This window comes from Besnoitia besnoiti, chromosome VIII, assembly GCF_002563875.1.
Source record: "Besnoitia besnoiti strain Bb-Ger1 chromosome VIII, whole genome shotgun sequence".
In the NCBI taxonomy this organism is placed as follows: domain Eukaryota; phylum Apicomplexa; class Conoidasida; order Eucoccidiorida; family Sarcocystidae; genus Besnoitia; species Besnoitia besnoiti.
Genome location: NC_042363.1, coordinates 1,214,690 through 1,235,872, shown reverse-complemented (window position 1 = coordinate 1,235,872; position 21,183 = coordinate 1,214,690). Strand labels below are relative to the sequence as shown.

At 58.9% G+C, this 21,183-nt stretch overlaps 4 protein-coding genes across 4 annotated transcripts; 1 reads left to right on the top strand and 3 right to left on the bottom strand.

Moving 5' to 3' along the window:
- BESB_083060 (uncharacterized protein) lies at nucleotides 1-4,117 on the bottom strand (the record flags this gene model as incomplete). The annotated part of the gene is made up of 9 exons (XM_029366656.1): nucleotides 1-87; nucleotides 355-426; nucleotides 649-819; nucleotides 1,206-1,270; nucleotides 1,576-1,750; nucleotides 1,931-2,081; nucleotides 2,495-2,751; nucleotides 2,970-3,066; nucleotides 3,492-4,117. The coding sequence occupies 9 exons, from the start codon at nucleotides 4,115-4,117 to the stop codon at nucleotides 1-3; spliced, it is 1,701 nt and encodes a 566-aa protein (XP_029217116.1).
- Nucleotides 4,118-5,306: 1,189 nt separating this feature from the next.
- On the bottom strand, nucleotides 5,307-5,721 carry BESB_083050 (cytochrome b; the record flags this gene model as incomplete). The annotated part of the gene is made up of 2 exons (XM_029366655.1): nucleotides 5,307-5,609; nucleotides 5,719-5,721. 2 exons carry the CDS (start codon nucleotides 5,719-5,721, stop codon nucleotides 5,307-5,309), a joined length of 306 nt encoding a protein of 101 aa, XP_029217115.1.
- Nucleotides 5,722-7,038: 1,317 nt separating this feature from the next.
- On the bottom strand, nucleotides 7,039-15,042 carry BESB_083040 (uncharacterized protein; the record flags this gene model as incomplete). Its single annotated transcript, XM_029366654.1, has 12 exons — nucleotides 7,039-7,215; nucleotides 7,538-7,639; nucleotides 8,026-8,200; nucleotides 8,331-8,705; nucleotides 9,025-9,067; nucleotides 9,526-9,641; nucleotides 10,177-10,222; nucleotides 10,668-10,938; nucleotides 11,407-11,919; nucleotides 12,251-12,848; nucleotides 13,263-13,398; nucleotides 13,764-15,042. 12 exons carry the CDS (start codon nucleotides 15,040-15,042, stop codon nucleotides 7,039-7,041), a joined length of 3,831 nt encoding a protein of 1,276 aa, XP_029217114.1.
- A 1,914-nt stretch (nucleotides 15,043-16,956) lies between these two features.
- BESB_083030 (uncharacterized protein) lies at nucleotides 16,957-21,183 on the top strand (the record flags this gene model as incomplete). The annotated part of the gene is made up of 1 exon (XM_029366653.1): nucleotides 16,957-21,183. One exon carries the CDS (start codon nucleotides 16,957-16,959, stop codon nucleotides 21,181-21,183), a length of 4,227 nt encoding a protein of 1,408 aa, XP_029217113.1.

The window sequence follows — 21,183 nt, the reverse complement described above, 5'->3', positions numbered from 1 at the left end:
TCAGTAGTCGATCGGCTCATCGAGATCTGAGTCTGCGGCGGAGTCCTCGTCAGCGAATTTGGTGTCGTCCTCGAACCGCAAGTCGGCCTAAGAACGGCGCGGGGCTCGCATGCACGAAATAAGATTCACGAGAGAGCGAGAAAACCCCATCCTTTCCCGCTCTCCTCCCCCCCCCTACCGGGAACACGCGACTCGACTCCTGTCTACGGTTCCCCCGCCGTTCTCTAGATGTGCGCTTTTCCGTGCGGCGGCGAGCCCAAAGAGACGCGTGCCGCCTTTCCCGCGAGACCCCACGAGTTTCCGCAGTTCCTCGGCGAACAGATGGAGGCGGAATCCTCCTCCACGTAGACTCACCATGCGGACGAAGCCGAAGAAGGGCGTGTTGGCACCAATGCGCCAGCGGCGCCGCAGCAACTGAAGGCGACTCTGAAGGACGGAAGAGATCCAAGCGGAGCAAAGGCGTTTCTGCTCCTCGAATGCCGTGGCTCGCTGAGAGTGCTCACATGCCCTCTTTCGCTTTCGCGCGACGACGCACTTCGCCAGATGCTTCACCAAGCACACGAACTCACGCAAGCGCAGGTGGACGCTAGCGTGGGGAGCATCTACTCTCGCCTGCTGCTGGTGGAGGATTCGCTCTCGACTCCGTACCATGGTCAGTTTGGCGTCGCGCATGCGATGGAACTCTAGGAAGAAGGAGCTCACGTCCTCCCCCCCAGGGTGCGCGAACTTGCGGACGGCCTTAGGAAAGAGCCGCAGCTGGTAGGCGAGATTCGCAAACTCCTCTTCACTCACGTCGCCCTCCCAACCGGTCGTGAAGACCTGAAGAAGGCACGCGCCAACACGAAAGCTTTCCTCGGCGTGAGAGCCACGAGACGACAAGCGACTCCCCGCCCAATTCGCCCCTCCCCCCCATGAAAGCAAAAGAAAAAGGAGACCCCCACTCGAGAAGGCACGCCTCGACCTAGAGGTCAAGGAGGGAGCCACAAACCGACGCGTAGACGAGAGGCACCAGATAGCGTCATCTGGAGCAGACCGCATGCGGAAACTGGCTCTGAAACATCCTGCAGGCCGAGCGCTTCAGGCTGCACCTGCGAGACTTCACTCGATACTCTGACGCGTCTCGCGGGAAGACGCGGGGGCTCCAGAGTCCGCGCGGCCGCTGCAAACGGCCCGCCAGACGCAGAGAAAAAATGGCGGAAACTTACCTGGAAGGGGCCTCGGGCAGGGAGGTAGTCCAGTTGCGGGTCGGAGAGCAGCAGCACCGACCGGCCTGAGACCCGAGAGCACAGACGAACGAAAGCTGCACAAATTGGTGACGAACACTCCAAGTCGCTAGTCGCCGTGACTCGCGCACGGGCGCAGCAGGTTTGTCCGTGCGGCAAGCGATACCGGTTGCACGGGCAAACTGCAGGAGTCCACGAAATGAAAAAAAAAACCAGCACGCACGCCACCAGTGACACCGGTACGAGGACACCATAGACCTACAACTACACGACGCAATACGTTACTTACAAGGACGTGAAATGCACGCATATATATATGTATGCATGCATGTATGCGTATCGTTCGCCTTACTCGCCCAGAGGAAGGAGCATCCGAAGAGCTCTCCGTAGTGAACCCGATTGGGGACTGCCGTCTCTTGAATCGTCGCAAGAATGACGCCGGCGTCCCTCTCGTTTCGGCAGAGGACGTAGCACGCGTCGCCCTGGACGCCGTCCTTCCTGAATCGAAAGACAATGTCTCGCAGATCCTGCAGGAAAAGCAAACTCCAACCCAAGTGCCAACTCACAACTCGACCTCTTGTCCATCGTGCTTCGTCTCTCTCTAACTTTTTGTGCCTCCCCTGACTCGCGCTCCTTCTGTCTTTTTCTGGCTTTCGAGACTCTCTCTGTCCGTGCCGCTGGTGTCTATGTTTTCTCGTTTCCCGCACCACATCCACGTTTGCGTGCTCGCGAAGCAAATCGCGAACTTCTCTGCGCCCGTAAGTCGCGGGCACCGGCGAGAGCGTCACGAGGCGGCGGAGGTTCGCCGGCGAGGCAAGCCTCTGCAGGTCTTCGGTCAAGTGGAAGTAACGCTCAAACCTGCAAACAAACGAGAAAAGCTCAGTCTCGGCGCATGCGAATCGGCGTCTTTCGCAATCGCAGCTCTATCTACCGCCGCCGATGCTGCCCTCTGCACCACGCATAGATCCCAGCCCCAGCATGTCCATATGCGCATCACTCAATAGTCAACGCCCCTCCCCCGACCGTCAATCTAATCCGAGGTTTCCAATGAGCTGCGCTACACGTCGCTGCAATGCAGGGGTTTTTATGGGCAATACAGGTCGCCTAGAAAACCCATACGCCAGAACCGCCGGCAGAGAGATACTGCTCAGACTTACACATACATACGATATAAGTACCTACATTTATAGATATACATGCATCAATAGATCTACAAATCTGGAGAAAAACTGCATATATAGAATCCCCGTGAAAAGTGCCTCCCCGCGTACTCCTCGATGTAGTTTTCCACGTCGTTGCGGTCGCACGCCGCGACTTCTGCGCCGTTCGGAAGAGCGGTCGTTAGCTGCGTCTGCAGCGCCTTTCGATCCTCACTCGTGAGGAATGCGGCATCGGGGAAAGGCAGCAGAACGAGGCACCTCCCCACCGCGCGGCCGAGGCGCGAGCGCTGAATCAGCACCGAAGACTCTGGCGACAGCGCCCCCGAAGAGACCGAAGTCTCCGCCGAAGTCACGGCCTGAGGAAGACCCTACAGACAGAAAGAGAGGGGGGCCGCAAGCGAACCCCGATGTCGGCGCCGTGCAGTCGACGGGCGGTGCAGGCGTCCAGCTAGGCGAGGAAAGTCCAACGCAAAAGCTGGATACCACTGTACTTCACGCCACATGAGGATGATGAACCGCACGAAGAAAGCTCGAATTCGGTGAACCAAGACCTTCAAAATTCAAAGGAATCCCCCTTGTCGCTCACCGCTCGCGCGAGGAGACTCTCCACAAGACGAGGGCTGCCCGCCAGCTCCGCCGGCAGATTCGAGAGGAGAAAACCCTCCAGACGGGCAAACGCCGGCCTGCGGGGAAAGCGGCGCACGCACTCGCGGCGGAAATGAGGATTCCTTTTCTATTCTGTTATCTTCATCCAGCAACAGACGGACGCGCAAAAAAAACCAGAACGAATGTGCGAACGCAAGCAGCGACGGAGTTCCAAGTGGAGAGCGAGTCCTACACCTGCATATACACATATATGTATATATATTTATATATATACATGCCTACGAACAGAGAGATCTACTGTCCACACCACAAACGCATATATATATATATATATATATATATATATATATATATGCATGCGACGGAGTCTATTAGCTCGCTGAATTCCAGCGACGATTTGTCGTGTGCAGAGGCAAAGGAATCGACGGCACACTCGAGAAGCGAGGAGGAAGAAGACAAAGAAGACGCCGGCAAACGAGACGCCCACCACGAGTCGGCTTACTGGATATCGACTGAATCCCGTGTGAGCCCGGCGAAGCCGCGGCGGGAGACGAGGCTCGAAAGAGAAGACGGGCGCGCAAAAGGCGAGCAAGAGGAGAAAGAGAGCGAAGACGCCGCGCATGCGAGGCGTTCAGGCACAAAAGAGCGAGTTGCGGCAGCAGATGAAGGCGAGGGAGAGGGAGACGGAGAAGACAGATGACAGCTCGACGCGGGAAACGAAGACTCAGCACCTCTGTCGAGGCCTCCAGTTCGCAGAGATGACGACAGAGCTGTCTCTCTTTTCGCCGAGAGGCGAGACTTGTGAAGACAAGCAGCGACAGCCCCGAGTCTGCTCACAGAAGAAGAGAAAGACGAGGGGGAAGCAGACGGGACATCCAGACATGAAAACTCTGCTGCCGAAGGAAGCGCAAGCGCTGAACCGAGGGAGTGTGAAGCTGAGCGAGGAAAGGCGGAAGACGATCCAGACGATAAAAGAGGCGAGTTTCGAGGCTGCGCGGGCCCAGACAGGAGAATGGAGGACGAGGCTTGCGCCGGCGGCGCTGAAAAAGATTCAGAGAGCGGCAGAAGAGAGGAAAGAAAGGCTCTCGAACCCCTTGCGGGAGAGACGAACGAAAGGGCAGAAGACATTTTGACTTGAAAAGCAAGCGAGCGCTGGAATTCTGAGTGAACAGGGGGCAAACTCCGAGAGAGGGCGTGGCTCTCGCGAGCGCACCAGGCACGCGCAGATAGACAGCGAGGGAGATGGAGCGAAGACGCCGCAGCAAGTCCCACACACGACTCGTGAGGAAGAGAAAATCTTTCTCTTGCTCCCCTTTTATCTTCTCGCGAGGAAGGCTTGCCACTAGATTCCTCAGCGTGTCTCTCTCTCCGTTCGCTTCTGTCGCACAGCCTCTTGCGGCGGCGGCGGCGGCCCTTTCGTCCGCGAAGCCACGCTTTTTCACTAAGCTCGCTCTTCGCCGCTGTCTTTCGAGAGCGACACTAGAGTCAAAGAAGAAACGCGGCGGCATCGCGTCTACCTTCCAGCTTTCCGCCTTTTCTGCACGCCGCGACTCGAGGTCAGCGCGGCTTCTCTGCTTCACCTCTGCATGCGCAGGATGCGCAGCGCGCGCGGAAGGAGACAGCCTCACAGGGCCACATTGCACGCGATGGGCTCGAGTTGTCAGAGCGATTTTTTCTCAACTGCGTCTCACGATGAACCGCTCACTCTGCAGCAAGCCTGTGAAGCAGAAGCTTTCCTCAGACCCCACGCCTGAGGCTGCCCTCTTGAGCGGGGAGACTGATATGGGAAGTCGAAGTCGACTGGAGGACGACGAAAAGAAGGGATGTTCAGCCGGAAAGCTAGCGTCTAAAATATTGATAGTCTCACTTAGATGCACAGATGCACATAATTAATCCTACCAGAATACCTAGAATCGTAAAATTCAGTGTTTACGTGTAGATCAAGAAGGATCATAACTAATCCACCAGTAAGAATAATCCTGTCTCAGAGATGATAACTCCAAGTACGATGCTACTGATTAGACCAGCATCTGAGTAGTATTCTCTCGCTGTTAAGATGAGTGAGAACAGGAATCCATATAGTACGCCTAGAACATAGTCGTTTATCTAAAACTTTCTCAAATAGAATTATCTTTGAATATGAGGATCCAGATGGTCCGACGGTTAGACCCTGAGCACCTTTACATCCCTTAAATCATAAACAGGATCAAATCTTCCTCGAGCGACTACTGGACTGCTTAAGACAGCTAAAAGTGTTGGAGTTCAATATCGCGGTAATCATGTTTGCTTGGAAGCTGTAGTCACTATAACTATTGATTTAGTATAAGCATAGAACCAATCCGTTAGTAAGATACACGATAGTAGCTAATCTACCATATAAGATATAAGTCGCCCGTGGAGTAGCACTACCAATAATAATCAAAAAGATCATACCGTATACCCAAATAAGTACCCATTCACTGACTACTTTTCGAGTCATAAAATGTTGTCGTATCAACATCCGGGTATTTAAAGCTCGCATTTTTGATAAAAGAGCTAGGCTAATGAGAGAGGACATAAATACTAACAGACCACCGGTTTTGGATGGGATTACTTTTAACACCGCATAATATGCTAAAAACTACCATTCAGGTCCCCGACGAGCTCTCAAGGGCGAGCATCCGATTTGCAGAGAGAGTTTTATTTCCACAGTACTTATCATCCTAGCTATGTCCTGCTAATGCACTTACCATGGCAGTCATGAAAAGCCCGCAACAACAGTCTCGTAACGGCACCCGGGAACTATGCAAGCCTAAGCATATCCCTCTTTGCAGTGCCTCGTATCGACGTGGGCACAGATATACTCGGATGTTTTGACTTGTTTGCCGTTGCCTCTGCCTTCAACTATGGAAGCTGGCGCGGCGCTGCCCCTTTATCCAGTAAGATATTTGAGAGGCTGAACGCCTTTTGTCATATATATAGGTACTATAACTCTATTTATTCTATTTTTATATATATGCTATCATATATATAAATATATAAATATATATGCTGTGTAGGTAGGTGTTTGTGCATGTGCGGGAGTGCAAATCCGTGCGTGCGTGCAAATACGCGCTTCGGAGTAAAAAACGCTGAGAGGACCGCCAGTCGCACGCGAGCGAGAAGCAGCAGAAGATGAGATGAAGCTACGCAACCTGCTACCCAAATCTAGCCAGTACGCGCCCGCCTGCAGACTTCTTGCAAGCCCGTGGAAATCTCTTGACGTGAGTGGCTTCCGCGAACGCCGATCGCGGAGAGAGGGGCGCTGCGAGCCCTGACCTAAGGTTGTTCCGCATGGATCCTCGGGGGCACACTAGCGGGGAAGAAGAGTGAACTGCCGGCAGTCTTCGCGACGGCGAGAGAGGAAAAAACGGTTACGGCTGACGAACGAGTCAAGGCCTCCCAGGCTCCTGGCCGTGGGGCGCGCCTCTTGGGCTCCAACGCTTGCCCCTGGCAAGTCTCTGTCTCTCCGTCGCCGCGGAATGCTCGCGCTTGAGCGGTGTCGTGCTGTGAGGTTCGGTTGGCGTGGCCTGCTTGCTTCTACTCACGCGCTGGCTGCCGCCCTAACGGATTTCGTGTGAGTGGATTGCTATTCCAGGCGCACAGCCTGCGCGGAGTGCCTCACCGACGAGTCAAGTAGACATTAGACGCACGTGAAAATCGACCAGACTCCGAATAGCCAAAGCAGATTGTAGAAGGTCCTGCGATGACTCGTACGCCAACTATATCATGTATACACATATATATATACACATGTGTATAGATCATTATATTAACCGCGTATGGATGCATAGATATATGCATGTATATGAGCTCAGTAAGAGCTTCGCCCCTGGATCTCAAGGCCGATCGCTTCGACATAGAAAAGCGAAATTCTCGAACACACGATCGCCGCCCGCCAGATCGCCACACGCCCCCGAGAGACGCGTTTTCTTCCCGCGATCTTCGCAACGCATCACCACTAGCATTTCGCCGTCCTCCGCTATCGTGTCGCCTTCGCAAGCGAAAAATCGCGTCGATGTCGCCTGCGTCTAGTCGACAGTCTCGACGTCTTCCTCGTCGCCCGCGCCGAATCCTTCAGCCTCTCGCAGGGACTCCCCGCCCGCCATCCGCCTGTCGTGCGTCGCGCCCTTCTTCGGCTCGAGCGCCTTCGCCTCCGTGGCGCTCCGCGGCAACGCCTCCCCTCGAACGTACCGCTCCACTCCGCACTGCGAGACCAACAGAAACGCGAAAAAAAAACGGCGTCAGACGAACGACGCACCCCGTGTCCAGCGAGGCACGGCCCCACACAGAGCCCAACGCGGAAAAAAGAGTCGCTGCGCCTGCCTACCTCCCACCGTGTACCCGTGTGCAAGCGGCTCGCCGTGAGCCAATGTGCATATACATTCAGATACATACACACTAGATGCTTATATAAACAAATAAATATATATATATATATATGTATATTCACGCAGCATCGTGTGCGCAGATGTCCCTCTGCGGGCTCTGGTCTGCACTGTTGGTTTTGATCTTTGTAATGAAAAACACCTTGAGGTATTCGACTTGAGCCGCCAAAATGCCGAGAGATAGCTTTGGCGGATGCGAGGCGAACCGGTCGACGACCGTCACATTCACCATCTCCTCGAGGGCCTGATGAGGCGCAAAATAGACAGCGGTCGCCAGGTCTGCGTTCCACTGCATTTAGACGTACGAACGCCTCTCTGGGCGCATGATGATGCCGAATATTTGCTGCAGAGAGAAACCTCTTGCGACGCCGCAGCGACACGCAGACACCAATATATGTTCTGATATAGATGTATGCGTATGCACTCCACACGGCTCTATGCACGCGTACACAATCCTGTCCATTCTCCATCTCGCCAGAAAAATATACACATATATAGATATATATACATATATATATATATATATATATATATATATATATATGGTGAACACTACGCTTGATGATGATATGTTGAGCGCGAACGTCTTGCGCTTCTGGTAAAAGTCGGCTTGAACACGTCGTCTCTCACCTCGAGGGAGGCTGCGGGAGTGGTCTCTTCGCTCTCGTCTCGTCTCTCCTCGCGAGCGTCGTCGCCCTCCGCCGCGTCTCCGTCTTCTGCTTGTCGCTCTTTCCGCATCTCTGGGCCTTCAGAAGGGGGCAGGGGCGGAGGCGCGTTTTCCTCGAAGAGGCGGAACTGGGCGGGGCTGCAGAGGCGAGCGCACAACACGCGGATGAAGCCGAGCCGCGCTGAGGAGATTGGATCTAGAACGAAACAGCGCGGACTGCGGCTGCGGTGACGGACCCGCTTCGGATTCAAGTCAACGCTTGACTCACTTGTCATTCAGGAAGACTTTGATGAGCGCAAAAACGCGCCGGTCCTGCGACGCGAAGATCGCCTTGATCCCCACCGCGTCTTCGTCTTCGAAGAAGGCGTCATGGAGCCGCCTCCACACGCTCTCGGATTCGGTCTTCTTTCTTCCGCCTGTGCTCGGGGCCGCGGAGGCTCCGGCCGCGGCCTCGCGCTCGCCGGCAGCCCCGCAACGCGAGAAAAGCGCCGCGTCCGCATGCGAAGCCGCGGAAAGCGCCACAAACTCCTCCGCCGGAATCGGGGAGAAGCACACGCAGTCGGCGAGCGTCGTGCCCGGCGACGGCAACAGAAGAAGAAGCGAATGCAGCGCCTGCACTGGCGGCGGGCCTGACGGCTGCCGGCTGTACGTACACTCCACAGACACGGAAAACGAAGACGCGTCCACCCACGCAGACAGGAAGAAGCCGCACGAAGACGGCAACAGTGCGCTTCACAAATGTTTGCTACGGGGATTTCTGACCGACTACCATTTCTTTTCCCTACAGATGCGCGCGATCGCCCAGCCAGCTCTCGATACACAGAGAGACACTCGCGCACCTATGCATGCGTTGCCTCTACGTCCGCACATCCCCGTGGATGCAGGCCGATGCCGCGTCAAGCAAGAGACAGACAGAGACTCGTCGATGTTTTCTGCAACCCAAACACGACGTGGAGGCTTACCAGTAGTGATGAAGAAGCTGAAGCGACCACAGACGTGCGTAGACTGCAGCGAGAGAAACACACAAATTGCGCGTGTTAGCGTCGCGTGAATTTCTTCTCCCGCAGAGGGACGTCGCTCCTGCAGTGACGTGGCCACGGAGAAGAAAAAAGAACTCGGGAGAAATCGGCGCAGATGCAAAAACACGTACGGCTCAATCGACGAGGCGTTTGGGCCCTGAGCCCGAGTCTACACAGGCGCCGCGACCGACTTCCGCAGGCATGAAGCGTACACTTCCGCGACGACATGCAAACACAAAAATCCTCACGCCCCTCCGCGCTCTGAAGCGCAGCGAGTACGCGATACGCCAGCGCCACATTCTCATCCTGCGCAGCCTCCAACATATCTACGTGTCGAGGCGCGGGGCGACCAGCACTCCACACGACGGACGGAAAAGACGAGCGAAAAGGAAGCGGAAGCCGTCTATGAAGCGGGCAGGAAAAGGACGTAGGGGGGAAACTAACCTCTGCGACGGACGGCTGCCAGAAAGTCCTTCATGTTCACGTGCGCAGAGGCGCAGCACCCCGGAGGCGGAGGCAGACACGCCATCGACGCGACCCAGTTGAACAGCCAACCCTGACTGAAAAAAGCAACAACAAAAGAAGACAGACAATCGGTTCCTTCTCGCTAAAGCTCCGTCGCTCAACCAGCTACGCAACCACGTGCACCTTGAGACACTGATATAACTATATATATATGAGTCTATTTATACATATACGTATATGCATGTAATGGCACGCCGCAGTGAAGGCAGCCAGCGCGTCTGCATGACCCGAGCGCCCGCAAAAGTGCGTTCGCGGAAGCGAAGTTCGAATCGGGGCTAACGAGCACGCATTTCTCACGACGCAAGCAAACACAGCTGGTATCCTCCACTTCAAGCGGGTTTCAAGTCTCATTTCGCTCCTCCTCCACGTCCCCGCTTCCCTTCCTACCCGCCTAGTCCCATATATATGTAAATATATATGTAAGAATTTTTTGCACAGGCAGGTGCATACGGATAGACGCACGTATCGATTTTGTGGATAGCGCCATAGACACGCGTTTGTGTGTTCGCGGCGTAGCGAGCTGAGTGCGCCTTTTAGTGAGGGAGAGGCAGGCTTCTGCTTTTTTCTCACTTCGGGTCGAGATCGCCGGGCATTTCGCCGAGATCCGCAAAGTTCCCTGCGTACACAGAAAACCGGAAAAGGAAACGCAGATGGAAAACCAGACACCTGTCTGCACACCGGCACCGATACGCAGCTATCTGTCTATCTATATATGTATCCATCAATATCTATGTATCGATACTGATCCATGTATCTCTCTACCTACCTATCTCTCTGTCTAAATTTATAGATATATATGTATGTATGTATCGATCTATTGACGTCTCGATAGAGGTACATATCCAGATATCTAGATATCGATAGGAAACTTGGGCGAACAGAGCGGCACGCTGTTCTTCCTGCTTTAATCCCTCAGCTTATTTCTCGCCTTTGTTTTTGCTTTCCTCGGCGTTTCCTCCTCGACTTCTTTCTTCTCTCTCTTCCCGTTCCAGGCCTCACGCACGTCTTGGCCTCGAGCTCCACATTTACGCGGCGTCTTGCTTGTCATTCTTTCCGCCTACCGGGAAACAGGTGATGAAGGAAAGGAATCGTCGGGTGAGGCAGCGCGTTTGAGGGGAGACGCGAGTGCAGCAGGGCGACCTCGAGGCTCGCGTTGTAGCGGAAGACCAGGGCGAGAGGAAAGACAGAGGAGCTCGACAGCTCCGCCGGCTGCGGGCGCTTCGCCTCGCCTTCAGTCTGCTGATGCTTCCCCGTCTTCCCCGAAGAGAGAGATGCCCCTCCCCCGTTCGCCGAAGCTGTGCGGCTCGAGCCCGCCGCAGCCAGAAAAAGCGGCTGAAGAGAAGAGAAAGACCGCGCAAACACGAGAAAAAAGACGCAGAGTTTAGGAAACTGGACGCCCGAAGAAACCGACACTCACACCTCACACGAGACCCCACACGCGAGGGAACCCTACATAAAACAAACATCAAGCAAAAAAAACACACATATATATATATATATATATATATATATATATATATATATATATATATAGATAGATAGATAGATAGATAGATAGATAGATAGATAGATAGATAGATAGATAGATAGATAGATAGATAGATAGATAGATAGATAGATAGAGAAATAGGTATATATGTATATACGTGTGGATGGAGGGAGACTTTCTAATTCATGGCAGATGAAGACACGCACACTCCAACACGGACTCTAAGCTGACCTACGATGGCTGAGGCGCCGGAAGGTTACTTGGTACAGCTTGAATACTAACTCACTTTTTTTCAGTCTCCGTGTGCTTACCGGGAGAGAGAGGTGGGGATCCGGGGCGAGCTCGACGCGGACTTCTTTCTCGTGGAGTTTCTCCAGTCTGTCTTTCGCGTCTTGAGCCTGCTCCTTCTCTGTTTCGCTCTCCTCCTTCTTCCCCATCTTCTCTGCCTCCGATTCCCGCAGGTCTTTCTCTTTGTCGTCTGCGCCGTCGGCCCTGATGCGTTTCTTCGCCGCGTCGTCCTTCGCCTCCGCTTCCTCGCGCTCGCGCTTTCGCTTCCGAAACGACGAACCCTCCACGCTCAGCCGCACGATCGCGGAGTCTCCCGAGAGCCGCGAGTGAAAGAAGAAGGAGGAGAAGAGCGACAGAAGTGGCGCCGGCAGACGCTTGGCTTCGGCCGGGAACTCAACCTCCTTCTTGTCCGCCGCACAACTCGACAGAAAGGAGACACACATCTGGTCAAGCTCCTTGAGCACCTGCTGCAGCTGTCGCAGCTTCTTGGGGAACTGCGACGCCTTCACAGACAGGGCCTCTTCCTGCCGCTCCGCCTGCGAGACACCCGCATGCAGAGAAATAGTGACCAGAGGGCTGAGCCGCCAGAAGCTGTCGGCTCAGCCTACGCGGAGATGAAATCCCACGAGGCCAAGCTCAAGGAAAGCCACCAGAATCCGCGAGCGAGACAGAGAGGAACCAAGAGAGCTTGCATCTCAACGGGAGAGAGAGAAGGCGCAGAAGGCGGACAGATCTAGACGCAGCGCTCAGCGCGTATCGCTGGCGAAGGCATGAGGCAAAGCCCCCCAACAACGGGAAGACAGCTGCGTGGGGATTTACGGAGTTTGCAGGACGGAGAAAAACAGCTGAAGCTGCCGCACGCGCTACCTGTTCGCGCTGTCGCTTGATTTCTTCGAGTTTTTCTTTTTCTTTGATTCTCTCCTGGAGCTCGGAGTTGAGCAGGAGGAGGAGAGTCTCGTGGGCGCGTTCGCAGCCCTCCTCGCCGGCCTTCGAGGCGGCGACCGCCGCCAGGGCCGCGGCGTAGAGCGAGCTGTGTGCGTCTTCGCCGTCTGCGGGGGCCTGCACCTCCGTGCGCCGCGCGCGGAGATGCAGCATGAAGGCGTCGAAGGCGGGCGTCTGGAAGGCGTTCTCTTCGTTGGTCTTGCGATGCACCAGCAGCTGGCGGTACTTAGCCCGCTCCTCCTCGGAGACCGCAAAATTTCGGCCGTGCGCGACCGAGTGCAAAAGATCCTCCGCTTCCTGCTGCAGCGAGCAGAGAGTGCGGCTCTGGGCTCGCAGGCGCAGCACGTCCAGGGGAATGCTCCGCCACTGCAGCTGCACCAGCTGCCTCCGCAGAAGCGTGAGCGAAGACTCAGAGGCCGCCTCCGACGAGGATGGAGGCGATGGCGAGGCCACGGCGCCGAGGGCCTCCTCCTGTAAGTCCGAGGTGAGCGAAGGCGACAGGCAGTTCTGAACCTGCCAATACCTGAGACGCCGAAATCGAGACAGCCACGCAGAGAAAGACGACGAGGTACGCGACTCAGAGAAGCCAAGAGGAGGCGCGCGTCCCTGAGTTCGGCCGCGCTTGCTCTGGTAGCAAATTAGGGAGATTCACACTCGCAAAAGAGGGGAAGACACTGTTTCAGGCAGTCAGACCGGCACCGTTCAGCTGGCAAAGAGAAAGACACGCTCGCCGAACGCCATTCAGCGCATGTCTCTCCTCCATCATATACAACTGGCAGTCTCGACTTAGGTGCACAGATGAACACATTTAATCCTTGCCCGTTAGTACCCCGAAACCAAAGGAACGCCACCCGCGTCCTGCGACAGCGAGATGAAACGCGTTGTCAGCTGCGCAGTGATTGTACCTCCAGGATTCGAGTTGACTGACGCCGCTCACCAGTCTTCGAGCTTCTTCATCCTCGCTTCGATAGCCGCTGGCGTCTTGACGCGCGCCACGGCCAGCTGCGACGCTTCGCCGTCCTTCGCAGCCGCTTTCTCGTCTGGAGAAGAGGACGTCTCCGCGAGAGGACTCCCTAAAAAACAGAGAAAAGCGCACAGACTAACTCACAGCAACTGAAAGAAAAATTGAGGGCCTGCATCCAGCGAGAGAAGTGAGAAGCGACTTAGCGAGGCAGCGAAAAAGGAAGAAAAAAGGAGCGAAAAGAAAAAAAGGGAGGCTAAGGGGAGATCAACCTCGGCAGATACTGCATCTCGAACGTGCGAACAACGAGCCACAGGCTGAGCAATAACGCGCTGCAAGAGCAAAGGAAACCGATCTCACTTCGCTCCACAGTACGTGCTATCTTTCTCTCCCGCAGTCTTTGATTGGAAGCCCCGTTCGTCTCTCCTCCTCGACCTCCGCGCTCCCACGTCCTCACGGCGTCCTCAAAAGACTCACCCGATGCAGAGGGCGAAGCTTTCATGCTTCCTGCCGCGTCGGACTTCTCAGCTTCCTTTTGCGCATCTTCTCCCTCCTGCTGCGCGGCGTGTGCAGCCTCCTCCTGCTCCAGCCGGCGAACCTTCTGTCGGGTGTACATACACTCGGTCACGGTCTCCCACACTCGGTCCAGCGCGTTGTCGAGTGTACGTACAGCTGCGAGGCCCAAGAAGGCGCGCTGCAGCATGGCGCGCCCGCAGACCTGCTGAAGCAGAGCAGGCGGGCGCTCCCTGCGGCTCTCACCGTCGCTCTTTGCGCGCGCACAGGCGCCTGTTTTGTCGCTCGGCGCCGCCACTCCGTTCTCTCGCTCGGCGAGCGGGGCTGCGCCACTCTTCGCGTCCTTCGCATCTCCAGCCCCCGCCGGCCGCAAATGCGAAGCAAAATGGGTGAAGGGCGGCTCCATCAAGTCGTGCAGCAGAGTGAGCTCTGCGACTGTCTGAGCCGCCTGGAACGAGGAGAAGAAGCGAGAAGATGCGCCGCACGTCTCCGTCGCGTCCTTTACCTCGTCGTCGCCTGCCTCTAGCATTTCCGCGTCCTCCGCCCCCTCGCCATCGTCTTTGCCCTCCCTTTTGAAACAGCCACCGTGGGCGGCGGCCGAAGGTAAGGCCAGGCGTTCTCCATCACCCTCGAGGGCTGCCAGCGCTTGAAAAAACTGCAGCGTCGCCGCAGAGACTGCATTCTGACCGCCACCAACGCCGGCGCCCCTCGTCCCCTCTCCTTCCTGACTCTCGTTCTCTCGCGCGTCACTCCGGTCGTCGGCGTTTCTCTTGGCAACCGCGCCAGGCGCCGCAAGCAGCGCAGGCAAGGAGGAGGGGAGGGCCGGAGGGGAGATCGCCGCCAACGCCAGCCGAGGCGCAATTGGAGTCACCTCCGCAGCAACCTCGCGGGAGTCTCTATGCAGAACCGCGGGCGCCGAAGCAGCGGCAGGAAAAGAAGAGGAAGCAGACGAGGAAGAAGAAGAGGAAGCACTAGATGCAGATGAGGCGCTGGAGTTCTGCGAGGTGGAGGCAGCAGCCTGCGAGGGCTTGCGAGGCGCAGACGAGGAGGGCGCGGGGCCAACCCCGCCCTTGGCGGAGGGAGACGCAGAGCGCCCGGAAGACGACGAAGAGCGTGACAGAGAAGAAGAGGAAGAAGAATAAGAGGAAGAAGAGAGTCGGTTGGATTGGGGCGGCGCAGCAGGTCTGCCACTACTTCCCGAGGAACGAGACGTAGCTGGAGGAGGGGCGCGAGGAGGCGACATGGTTACAAGTGAGAAAACCCGATGGAGAGCAGCGCAGGGAAGCCAAAACAAGCGAGAGGCAGGCCCCGGGTAGGCGAGCAGAGATGCCCGAGAAGAACAAGGCGCAGATCAATTCACAAAAGAGCAGACTTTGAGGGCAACGAGGCAGAATGCTTTAGAAATGGGAGTACACGGAGGCGACACACGACACGGCGGGCGCCGGACGATGTGTGGAGAGGAGGAAGAAGAGACGTGGCACTGGATGCGTAGGGTGCTTCTCTTTCCTCACGAAAGAGGGTACCTTGGGGTGCTGCGTGATCAGCCACAGAGCGCTCGAGCTGCAATAGATGAGCTCACCAGGACAGCGCCAGGCTCCTCTGCGTGACCGCTGCCGTGCGTTGGCCTTTTCAACACAGTGCGGCGAAGAAAAGAAGAAAGCGTCCCTCCGCCTCGGGTTCAGGACCAGCAAGAGAGACGTAGAAGAGACGCGCCAGCCAGACGAGATAAACAGATGATCAAGGCAGAAGAGAGGCGGAGTGGAAGAAAAGGAGTGAGAAAACTGCGAGGCCTGCCGGAGGCGCAGAGTGCATGCGGCGGGATTATTTGCGGCAACGTAGAGTCAGTAGGGACGCGTACGAAGGAACGGTGTGTTAGTCTCGTTCTGGAGGCTTTCACACAATGGATCTGTTCCTTTTTGTTTTCTCACTTCTTCAAAAAACCCTCTTGTGAAGCAAGGCGTGTGGGTGTTGAGCCTGGTCGCGAATCCTCTTCAGCTCGGAACGCGTCTCGCGCCTCCCTCTCTGTTGCCGCTCTCGTAAATTTTCTCTCTCGTTCTTTCGTTTCTTGCCTCCTTCGCTGCGTGTGAAGAGAGTTTTTTCCCGAGTTCCGCGTAAAGGGGGGGGGGGAGCAGGCGAGAGGGCGGCTTCGCGGCGCCTTCTGTTTCGTCTATTTTCCCTCCGCGCCGCGCGACCGCGCGACTCCCCGTCCCCAGGTGTCCGTACACCGGGACTGAGCATGCCTGTTCATTGTTTTATGTTTCCCTTTTTCAAGAAAAACTCTACAGATCGCATCCAGCTGTATACATCTATGTCCCGCTACATGCCGGTAGTCTCTGCGCGAGCAGGATCATACTGACTCGCGCCGTCGTCTCGTTGTACCTCTCCTTTTCTCACGCCTCTACTCAGTCTCCTATGCTCACGCCGCCCTTTCTTTCCTCTGCCTGCGTTGTTTGAATTCCCGACATCTGCATTAGTTTGTTCTTGCCTCACTCATTCTGTCTTGTCTTTTCTGACATCGCAGGCGTCTCCCTTATCACGTACTATTGTACTGGTCTTTGTTCGAATCTGCCTTGCGGTGCCTCGTCGGACTCTCTGCTTCCGCGGACTCTCTGCTTTCGCGGACTCTCTGCTTCCGCGGACTTCTCTGCGTCAGTTGCATCTAACCAAGCAACGCTCGAGGGATAGGGGGTCGCGCGAGGCCAGCGCAGTCCACGAAGGGCGGAGAAGGATTCAGGGCGAGGAGACGCGGCGGAAGGGGCCAGAGGAGCAGCCTGAGCCAACGGGTGCCACAGCAGACCGAGAGGAAGAGGCGGAGCAGCGCCGAGAGCGAGGCGGGGCGGTGGGGGCCGCGAGGCAGAATGAGGACGCAGACGAAAGGAGGACGAAGAGGCGCGTAGACGCATTGCGTGTCTCTGCGCCGCACCGCGTGAGAGCTCTCGTTGGCTGGCGCGAGTCGCGTTTCCCGCCTCTTCGTATTGGCACCCACTCCACCTGCATATGCATATATATATTTTTTTCGTCGCTCAAAGAAGGGAGCGAGATGCATAGAGGAATGCTGGCTGTCGAGTGCTAGAGGACTTCCGTGCCCATTTCTTCTCGCCCCGTCTGTCTCGCGTTTCTCTGTGTGGCGTTCTCTGCGCGCAGGGGGGACTATTCCATGCATCCGCGGCAGTCTGAACCGGGCGGCGCTGCCGGCGGAGGGCTAGGCCCGCCCTCCGGCGTGGTCGGGCTCCCTGGCGCAACCCTGGGCCGGGAGGAGACAGGCCTGTACGGCGCGGGGGCGCCCCCTGCGGCGCTCCACGCCTTCCTTCGGCCCTCGAGCCCTGCGAGCGCGAACGCCGACGCGGCGCCTGCTGGTCAAGCTGCTTTCAGCGGCTACGCGAATGCCTTAGGACCTCCGGCCTCGCTGTATGCTGCGCCGGGAGGCGTCCCGCTCTCTGTCGCGTCGTTGTCTTCACTCGCGCTTTCGGGCGCGGCGCCCCCGGGGCCTGGAAACCCCGCGGCCCACCTTGCTGGCCTCGCGCTCCAGCACCAGGTACCGCAGTCAGGAGCGGGGGCGATCCCCGGCTTCGCCAATCCGGCTCTCTTTGCTGCTGCGGCGCACCCCCTCGCCTCCGCAGGGAGGGCGGCTGCGCAGACTGTGGTGCCGCGGTCGTCGCTTGTCCACGCTGGAGTCCCCCTGCAGGCCGCCGCGCCCGAGGGGCCGGGCATCTCCCTCGGGGGGGCGCGAAAGAGCCATCCAGCCGCGGGTCTGCAGCAGGTCCCCGGCGGCGTCTTGCCCCCGGGGGCGGCGGGCTCCGGCTTCTTGCCCGTCTCCGCCGGAGGGCTGTTGGTGCAGCAGGGCTACGTCTCCACCGCAGGCCTCGTGAGTGTGACCCCACAGCAGAGCAGGAACCTCGCCAACGCCGCGGCTGCAACCGCCGCCCTTGCGGCGCAGGCGGCCGAAGCGACGGCGGCGGCTCGCCGAGCCGGAGCCCAGCCTGCGACGGGGCCCTCAGGTGGCCCGGGGGTCTCTCACCCCCCCTCCGGGGGAAAGGGCGGCGGAGGTCGATCCTCATCGAAGGGCGGTGGAAAGAAGCAGGCCGTCAGTCAGGCGAGCGCGGTCGTGGACAGCGGAGTCTCCGCTGGAGCCCAGCACACGGGGCCACCGGCGGCCGCAGGGCGCGACTCTGCCGGCAGTGAAGGGGCTCACGGCGCGGTCAAAGGCGACAGAGAGACTGACTCAGCCTCTCAGTGGGCCCCGTCGGGAGCCTCGAGCGTCGTGAGTCAACTCCCCAGGCGCCAGGCGGCTCCAGGCCCGGCCGCGGACGTCTCGGGCGGCGCGCACCACGCAGGGCCACAGAAGGGCAAGGCCGGAGACGGAGGGACAGGTGTCTCCTCGTCGGCGGCGAGAGGGCCGGCGGGGCCCGCTGGCGGAGGCGAGCGGGACGAAGCGGGGCTGAGCCGCGAGACGAGCCGCAACAAGCCTCAAACACAGGGAGGCGGGAGACGCGACGGGTCACGGGGGGCACTTACCAGCGGCGCAGGGGCGTGGACAGCGGCTGGAGGAGTTTACCTTGGCGAGGATGTGCTGACGGCGGTCGCCGTCGAAGACGAAAGTCTCCGCTGGTCTCTGTTCATCAGCAACGCGCTCAGGTGGGCGGCAGCGCCCGCACTCGACTACGACGTCAGCGATGGAGGCTGGGGCGCGACTCCGGAGGAGACAGACGGGACAGGAGACATTCCCCAGCGGGGGCCTCCTCCTGGCGACCCCGCTGCGGCGCAGGCGACAGAGGGTGGAGGGCGAGGCACAGACGAGGGCGCCGCCTCAGCCGCCAGGGGGACGGGGGAAAGCGCGCCGGTCGGGGATCCTTGCAGCGGCTTGGCTCCTCTCTCCCTTCAGCCTCACGTGTTTCTCAAACCCGGCTCCCGGAATGCTTGCGGAGTCTCCGAGGAAAGGGATGAGGAGGAGGTGGAGCGGCAGCAGCGCCGCGCTTGTCAAGCACGAGAGCGGCTTCGCCGCAAGGCGCGCCTGCTGGAGGCTCGGGAGCGTCTGCGGTCTCACGCAGGCGCCGGCGGGGTGCAGAAGCAGTCCGAGAAGGACGCTGGGGCCGGTCTCTTTGGCTTCAGGTCGGAGGCCGGCGGCGGAGACAAGGCGGAAGGCGTGGGCTTCGACCCGCCCCGCGGCGACTCGCCGCATGGGTCGGGCGAGGTCGGCGCGCATGACTTGAATGGCGCTGTGTCAGCTGCACCATCCAGCCGCGGGCTATGGGGCGAGTCCGGAACGGAGACAGGAGGCGATGACGGCGACGCGTTGGGCGGCGGCTCCGGCGGCGATATGGGGTATCTGCGGGATTCGGGTCTCGAGGACGACGAGCTGGAAGAGGAGGAAGAGGAAGAAGACCCCGGGCTCCTCCGAGTGCTGGGCGTCTGTTGTACAGCCTTCGTTGAAGAAGTGATGGCCTCTGCTGCGTCTTACGCGGTCACCCTGCGCAGCTCGTCCTCGCTGCCGGCGGCGCCGCTCTCATCTTCGCTTCAGTCCGCTCTTCCCTGCCCTCAGCCCTCCGCCGCGCGCTTTTCAGGGCCCTCTGCGCCCGAGGCGTCCGCGGCGCCTGCCGCAGAGCGAGGAGGTTTGGCGGTCGGAAGTGTCTGCGGAGCAGCCGCGGCAGTTGCGCTCGAAAGCGGAGGGACAGGCCGAGCCGTAGAGGTGACTAAGCAGCACGTCGACTTGGCACTCGAGCGACTCTGGGGCGAGAGCACTGTCCAGCGTCTGCTGCAGGGGATTCGCGAGAGAAAGAGAGCAAATCGCGCCCGCCTTCGGCAGCTCGAGGCGGTCGGCGTCGCCGCTCGACTCGCCAAGGCGGGCGGCCGAGCGACCGCGGGAGACGCGGAGGAGGGCGAGGCGGCGGAGGGCGGTCGAGCGCTCCCCCGCGCTGGGCGGGAGGCGAAGGTGCTGGGCGCGGGCGGAGAGGAAGCCAGGGCGCACGAAGAGGACGAAGACATGCTGGCAGAGGAGTTATTCTTAGGGGGCTGTTTCGGCGATGACGGGAACGAAGGCGAAGCGGACACGCCTAAGGAAGACCTGGCAGCGGCTGCGCTCCCTGCGTCTCCTGGGGGCCGGGGGCCCGCTGCGCCATGGGCGGAGGGGGAGGCGAGCGAGGTGGCGCATGCGGCCGCTGGGGGGTTGTCGCCAGATCTCCTGTACTACAAAGAGGCGCTGGAAACCAGCGCACGGTGGGACGAGATCGATCGTCTCGTGGCGCGCGATCCCTTTGCGCCCTTCGCCTCCTTCCACGCCGACCTCGCGCAGGCAGAATACGTCCTCACGCAGCGGCATCTGCAGAAGACGCTGGAGCTACACGCGCAGCGCGCGCGAGACCGGAGCCCTGCGAAGGAGCCGAGAGAGAAGCGCGTAACTCGAGAGGAAGAGGGTCCCTTCGCGCTGGGAGAGGCCGCGGCTGCGGACGACGACTCCGTGAAGGGCTTGCTCGCCAAAGCCCAGGCGCTGGCGCAGCGAAACCGAGAGAAAGTCGCGCAGAAGGCAGTGGACGAAGAGATGCAGGTGGAAGGCGCCGGCGGAGGCCGCGACCAAGACGGCGAAGACCTCCTTTTCCAGGCCTTCGACTTCTCCAACTCCTCGCTCGCCCTCCTCGCGCATCCCTCCGCCTCACTGTCCTTACCTGTAGATTCGGAGCACTGCGTGAACTCTGGAACGGCGGCCGATGGCCTCTTCGTTCAGGGCGGAGTCTCGGGCGCGGAGAACGGAAGGCAAGGCGCAGCGCCCGAGGAGGCGTTTTCGCCAGACGCGCCTGTGTCCAGCGCGACGTTCTTCGAGGAAGAGGACTTCCTCATGGAACAGCGGGGCGGCGCAGGCGCCTTTGTAGAGCCGCGGGAAGGAGACATCGCTGTGGCGGCAGAGGGCGGTGAAGCCACTGAGGACGGAACGGGGCTCCGAAGCGAAGGGGAGCGGCAGAGTCCTTTATCCGCGCCTGAGGCGGCGGCCGCCAGGGACGACGCAGAGCCGGGGGGCGGTCTCGAGGAAGGCGGCCTCGATCAGGCGCTCGAGGACGAACTGGAAGAAAGTCTGCTCATGGGGATGGACGGCGGCGGGTCGCTGGGCGAGGCAGCCGCGGGGCCGGGCGACGGAGAGCCCGCGGCGGGCTGCATGCGAGACGACGAAGACAGCGACCTGTTTGCCGCCGCGCCTGGTTTTTCGGCGGAAGAGATTGGTCAAGAGGCGAGCGGAGAGGATCTTCTGCAGGACGGGGCGGAGGCGCGAGCAGGGGGGCGGGTCTACGCACACGACGCGACAGAGTTTTCGCACGCCGACGCGCAAGGAGAAGAGGATGGGGACGTGGACCTGGAAGAAGAGCTCTTTGCAGGGCTGGAGGAAGACGACGGATAA